Below are 7,306 nucleotides of genomic sequence, written 5' to 3' on the forward strand. Positions count from 1 at the left end.
CACACGTTTTCAGGAAGAAGCCGTTGTGGCGACCAATCAAATGAGTTTGGGGCGTGGTCATCCCCGCGTTTCACACCTAGGAAAAAGACAACCTCTATCGCTTCTTGACCTCATCCTCCTCATCCTCCTCTGCCTCTTCCTCTCCTCCCATCTGCAGGTCTCTGGATGGCCGGCTGCAGGTGTCCCACAGAAAAGGCCTGCCGCACGTCATCTACTGCCGCCTGTGGCGCTGGCCTGACCTGCAGTCGCACCATGAGCTGCGGGCGGTGGAGCTGTGCGAGTACGCCTTCCACACCAAGAAGGACGAGGTGTGCGTCAACCCCTACCACTACCAGAGAGTGGAGACGCCAGGTATGACAGTGTGTGTGGAGAGAGACCATCTCTCTCTTCTTCAGTAAGATTTACGCTTGTTGTAAAGCAAATGAAAAGTAAGTTAGGTACATTTCAAGGATAAGATTATTATTTATTATAGATAAGAAAATTTCAATAAACCTTTATGGCATATTATTACAATACAACAATACTGGTGTTGACAGTCTTGACAGTAATAGAAGATGCCAAATCATTCAAAACAATAAGCATTTTGCTTTTAGGAGCATCGTGCCAGCGTGCGGCGCTGTTCCAAAACATGTCAACATGTGTCGTTGCCTGGGAAACGCACATCCCATAACTGTTCGCATCACATCCCATAATAGTATGATGATACTTGGGATGCCATTGCGAACATAGATGCGAACAGGTTAGCTAAAACTTCAGCGTCACCAGCGAAGGCCTTCACCGTTGTGGTCGGGGGAACGTTTCGAAATCCCTCCAGGCCTGAAAGTTTTTCTAGGGGAAACACTGAGTAGATTTAGAGGTGTCTACTAGATTCATTTGACTTTTCCTGCTGTTTCTGATACTATATAATATTCTGATATATTATATATCTATATAATATCTATATAATATTCTTCATGCAGTATATTGTGATGACTTGTGTTTGTGTGCATGTCCTTCCTGCAGTACTCCCACCCGTGCTGGTGCCCAGATTTATGGAGATCCCCAGCGAGTTTCCCCCTCTGGACGACTACAGCCATTCAATCCCTGAAAACACCAACTTCCCCGCTGGCATCGAGCCACAGAGCAACTACATACCAGGTACCAGCATGCCCCTCAACCCAGACTGCCCCCAAGCCTCGGAATATGTCTCTGCTCAGAGCAATTATAGCAGGTTATGGGTGGATCTGACCGGGTTTAATCTCTGTGTGAAGATATCAAACCGGGGAAAAGAGGGTTTAAAAGAAACAGGTGCCACCTTCACCACCTGAGAAGAACAGCCAGCCCTGACCTGGGATTTTGTTCTGTGTAGATGTGGACAGGAGAGATGCCTGCACACAGGACATGCTAACCCTCTCACACCACAACAAGCTTGCACCACCAGTAAGGAAGTTGGGCTGTCAGCGGTATCTGTGGCAAAAGGGTTGCCAGCTACTTAAAGGAACACTCCGCCCATTTTCAACCCGCTTTGTATCATTAGAACATCAGTAGTATATCAGAAAACTGTAAACGGTTTTGAAGTCTGTCATTTAATTTGACAGTTATTGAGTGTTAAAGTGTGGACCAGTGACATCACTGGTCCACACTAACTCAAATTAATAACTCATTAACTCAAATCAACTCTCAATAACTGTCAAACATTCTGTCATTCATCTAGTTTGACAGTTATTGAGAGTTGATTTGAGTTAATGAGTTATTAATTTGAGTTAGTGTGGACCAGTGATGTCACTGGTCCACACTTTAACACTCAATAACTGTCAAATTAAATGACAGACTTCAAAACAGTTTACAGTTTTCTGATATACTACTGGTGTTCTAATGATACAAAGCTGGTTGAAAATGGGCGGAGTGTTCCTTTAAGGTGAAGAAGAACCTCCAAGAATCTAAATCTACCATGTATAAAGGGCCTGAAAAATCATCCTAAAGTGTATTGTTGCATTATGCACAAGTTCCCACAGATCCTCCTCCCTCAGCGTAAAGATGATCGCACTGGGTAGGAGGTGCATAAAGAGTGTTTGTGGAATTTGAATGGCATGTTTAGCCGGATCAGCTGTGTAAAGTCTTCACAGATCAGCTGTGTAAAGTCTTCACAGATCAGCTGTGTAAAGTCTTCACAGATCAGCTGTGTAAAGTCTTCACAGTTCTCTGCTGAGTGACAAAGAAATCAGATCTTGACCAAGCGGCAAACCTAGGGCGCTGAAAAATGAAACCAACATGAAGTGCCAAAAACTGCAGTCCCTTGAATGACCACTTGAGGCTGGCTCCAAAAGCGAGTCAATCCCCATAGACCCCAATGTTAAAATGCCCAAATTTACAGCAGAAATAAACATGTTTATAGCTGGGTACAAACAATTATTTTGGTCTCTATAGCTAATTTCCCAGTTCATGACAACTGTACAGTGGGAAGAATTTTTTTATAACTCACCTGGATTTTATTAAGGCTTAAAGGTGTGCATAATTAAGGGCGTGGCCGCTTTGAGTGACAGATGGCTAGCCGCTAGCTGTCTGCTAGGCGTCACCTCCTCCCCGGCTCCACACTCTCGTCCAAATACGGCCAACAAAAACAAGATGGCGACAGTCGAATTGCCAGCTTCAAGGCTTCAACACAGGAGTCCACAAACCAATGGGTGACGTCAGGGTGGCTACATCTATTATTTTTATACAGTCTTTGGTCAAATTCAGAGTCACTCCAGACTTCATAGAGCAGCTCTGTAAGCTTTGTTACTACAGCAGAGTTGGACAAATAGTTGCTCAAGAGGTTTGGCACAGTCTACCATGTCACAGCTGCCTCTCTGTTTTCTTCTCCTCTCCTCTCCTCTCCCCTCCTCTCTTCTTCTCTCCTCCCCTCTCCTCTCCTCCCCCTCCTCCTCTCTCCTCCCCCTCATCTTATCTCCTCTCCTCACCTCCTCTCCTCTCCTCCCCTCTCCTCTCCTCCTCTCCTCCCCTCTCTTTCTCCTCTCCCCTCTCCTCCCCTCCTCTCCTCCCCTCTCTTTCTCCTCTCCTCCTCTCTCCTCCCCTCCTCTCTCCTCCCCTCTCCTCCTCCCCTCCTCTCTCCTCTCCTCCCCCCTCCTCTCCTCCCCCCTCCCCTCCTCTCTTCCATCTCCCATAACAAATGGCCTCAGCAGAGGAGTGTAGAAGAGGCCACACATTGTGAAGTGAGAGGGATGATGGTCATTTCATCCTGTCTGACATCATGGAGGACCAAACACTGTGCATCATGCCTGCACCCACATAACAGCTGCTACTAGTTCAGTGTCTCAGCTTCTGCTTGTTCCACATGCAGTATATCATCTCATTTGTACATTCAGAGAGCAGTGAATCGAGTATTTGATTGGCTAGTTATGTCTACCAGGAAATTCCCCAGGAAAGAAGATAGTAAGTGTCTCAGAGAGAAAGAGAGAGAGAGAAAGAGAGGACCAGCAGCAGCATACAGTAAATCACAAAAAATAATCACAAATTATAATTATAAAAATCACTAAATGAAACAAAGCTGGGTAATTGGTGTGATGTGCAGTTTAATATTTGATAAGCCAGTAGAGACATCTAATGCTACCAGTGATGCCACACTCATTCAAATAGTGCATACTTTGACTTGTAGATGTTGTAGTCACATACTACACACACACACACACACACACACACACACACACACACACACACACACACACACACACACACACACACACACACACACATTACATTCAACATGGTCTTAGCTGAGCGAACTACAGCTTCTCTGTCTTTCCCCCCTTCTTTTCTGGAGGATGACTCATGGATAAAAACGGTTTTATACAATTTCCTGACATTAGAGTAATTTGGGAATTCAGCAGGAGTGCTACACCTTTGTTTTGAATCTTTGCAGTAAAATGCTGTATACCTATAATAATATACTTGCTTCGAAGCTTATTTTATTTGTCGACTAACTGTCAGCGTTCTGTTGTGTGTGTTTGTGTCAGAAACGCCACCGCCAGGCTACCTCAGTGAGGATGGAGAGACCAGCGATCACCAGATGAACCACAGCATGGACACAAGCTCCCCCAACCTGTCGCCCAACCCCGTCTCGCCCACACACAGCAACTTAGGTGAGGCCTGTGTGTGTGTGTGTGTGTATGTGTGTATGTGTGTATGTGTGTGTGTAATGCTCACAAGTCATTTTTTGCAAGTCCAAGTCAAGTCTCAAGTCTTTGAGGGGCAAGACCAGGTCAAGTCTCAAGTCCCTATGTATGAACATTCTATCATCTGTTCCATGCCATCCAGTCTGCTTAGAACAGTGCATAGCTAAAACTGGGGAATTCAAAGCATGTAGGCTACTGCATTATCCTCACTCCTTATCTATTAGAATACAGTAGCAGCAATGATTAGAGATGACATTAGTAGACATTTCCCACCAAAAAATAAAATAAATAAAATTAAAGATTGTTTACAAGTCCCAAACCTCAAGTCCAAGTCAAGTCTCAAGTCTTTGAGGATGAGTCTCAAGTCAAGTCTCAAGTCACTGTGTGTGTGTGTGTGTGTGTGTGTGACTTTAAGTGCGACTCAAGTCCAAGTCTCAAGTCCAAGTCCCCATCTCTGGTGTGTGTGTGTGTGTGTGTCTGGTGTGTACTTTTCTGTCTCAGACAAACGGTCCACCACCACGTCTCCCCACTGGGAATTCTCTCTCTGTAGTGATCTCCGTTTTTTGTATGAGAGGAAGTTGGGCGATGAAACAAGCCTTTGTCTCCTCTGCAGCGTGTGATCCGTGCTGGAGAGACAGAGCAGACGGCCCGCGCTAACATCAATAATAATATCCTCTGCTTATTCTATCAGGACGGAAAAACACCCGGGGGCTCGACGGCCAAGCTCACTGGTGGAATAACAAATTCACACCCGTTTCACTTGGCTCCGTCGTCCAGCGCTGTACACATACTCTGTGCGCCACTTCAAAGCCAAGGACAAAATGTTGACGTTTGTTACTATAAGTGCCGAGCGGGAAAAAGAGCAAATGACCAGAACCGGTTGAATGGAGTGAAAACGATCGTGGATATAGGCAGGGTCTGTCATTTGACCGCTTTGGCTCCGGCGTCGCACCAGTGAGGGTTTCCACATTCTGTCTGGTGGAGCTTCTGGGAAACGGTGACACTTTGTGACCTAAGCTCAGCCTACTGTCCTCTTTCCCCCCCCCCCCCCACACACACACACACACACACACACACACACACACACACACTTCTCCCCACTTACTTCCCCCATTCCCCCTCTTCCTTGTCATCCTCCATCTTTTCTCTCCTTACATTCTGTCTCATGTGTATTTCTCTCCCCCTTAGCCGCGTCTTACTCATCTGTATTCTACCTCATCCTGAGCCATATCTCCTCCCATTTCTATTTTTCCTCCGGTCATCGATCAAACATTTAATTATATTGCATAATAAAATCTGCTCACAGTCTCTCTATCAGCTATTATACCCCTCTCTCAGTCTCCATCTTCTATCCACTTTGCATCTGAATTTGATTCCAACAAACCCGCTCTTACACATCAAGGAGACCCAGTGAAGCCAACGCGTCTCTCTCTCCCTCTCTCTCTCCCTCTCTCTGTCAGACCTTCAGCCAGTGACGTACTGCGAGCCGGCCTTCTGGTGCTCCATCTCGTACTACGAGCTGAACCAGCGGGTCGGCGAGACCTTCCACGCCTCACAGCCCTCGCTGACCGTGGACGGCTTCACGGACCCGTCCAACTCGGAGCGCTTCTGCCTGGGCCTGCTGTCCAACGTCAACCGCAACGCCGCCGTGGAGCTGACGCGCAGACACATCGGTAAGGGCTCACTACTGCCCCCTGCTGTGACAACCGTTCATTCATAAATCATGTGCTCACTTGCTCCCTGACACACTTTCACTACACTCTTATGTGCTATGCTACATGATGTGCTATGCTACATGATGTTCTATGCCACATGATGTGCTATGCTACATGATGTGCTATGCTACATGAGGTGCTATGCTACATGATGTGCTATGCTACATGATGTACTATGCTACATGATGTGCTATGCTACATGATGTTCCATGCTAGATTATGTAATATGCTACATGAGGTGCTATGCTACATGACATACTATGCTACATGATGTACTATGCTACATGAGGTGCTATGCTACATGATGTACTATGCTACATGATGTACTATGCTACATGATGTGCTATGCTACATGATGTGCTATGCTACATGATGTGCTATGCTACATGATGTGCTATGCTACATGATGTACTATGCTACATGATGTGCTATGCTACATGATGTGCTATGCTACATGAGGTGCTATGCTACATGATGTGCTATGCTACATGAGGTGCTATGCTACATGATGTGCTATGCTACATGATGTACTATGCTACATGATGTACTATGCTACATGATGTGCTATGCTACATGATGTACTATGCTACATGATGTACTATGCTACATGATGTGCTATGCTACATGATGTGCTATGCTACATGAGGTGCTATGCTACATGAGGTGCTATGCTACATGATGTGCTATGCTACATGAGGTGCTATGCTACATGAGGTGCTATGCTACATGATGTACTATGCTACATGATGTACTATGCTACATGATGTGCTATGCTACATGATGTGCTATGCTACATGATGTACTATGCTACATGATGTGCTATGCTACATGATGTACTATGCTACATGATGTGCTATGCTACATGAGGTGCTATGCTACATGATGTGCTATGCTACATGATGTGCTATGCTACATGATGTACTATGCTACATGAGGTGCTATGCTACATGATGTACTATGCTACATGAGGTGCTATGCTACATGATGTACTATGCTACATGAGGTGCTATGCTACATGAGGTGCTATGCTACATGAGGTGCTATGCTACATGATGTACTATGCTACATGAGGTGCTATGCTACATGATGTTCCATGCTAGATTATGTAATATGCTACATGAGGTGCTATGCTACATGATGTTCCATGCTAGATTATGTAATATGCTACATGAGGTGCTATGCTACATGATGTTCCATGCTAGATTATAGGGGTGGGAGAAAAAATCGATTCACCTAAGTATCGCGATTTTTAATGTCACGATTTTTTTGAATCGATCTTTTATTCCAGAATCGATAATCGCAAAAGCAAAAAAAAAGATTTTTTTTTTTTTTTTTTTTTTTTGGTGCCCGCAGTCAGGCCACTCACTGAACAGCAGGCCAGGCGCTGCCTACTGGTTTACTAGTGGTTTTATTACTTTATTAGTTAGTCTGAAGTAATAA

The 7,306-nt window shown here is 45.2% G+C and overlaps 1 protein-coding gene across 1 annotated transcript in view; it reads left to right on the top strand.

Moving 5' to 3' along the window:
• The first annotated feature begins 231 nt into the window (after positions 1–231).
• LOC310791410 (mothers against decapentaplegic homolog 3-like) overlaps positions 232–7,306 on the top strand; it is a 16,854-nt gene continuing 9,779 nt past the window's right edge. The window contains exons 1-4 of the mRNA XM_083653106.1: positions 232–351; positions 1,003–1,137; positions 3,993–4,118; positions 5,612–5,824. Coding sequence (XP_083509232.1) covers positions 1,032–1,137; positions 3,993–4,118; positions 5,612–5,824 — 445 coding nt within the window. The 5' untranslated portion in view covers positions 232–351; positions 1,003–1,031. The remainder of the gene's footprint in view (positions 352–1,002; positions 1,138–3,992; positions 4,119–5,611; positions 5,825–7,306) is intronic.

The sequence above is a fragment of the Poromitra crassiceps genome, assembly GCF_964638095.1.
Source record: "Poromitra crassiceps genome assembly, chromosome: 16".
NCBI lineage: Eukaryota > Metazoa > Chordata > Actinopteri > Beryciformes > Melamphaidae > Poromitra > Poromitra crassiceps.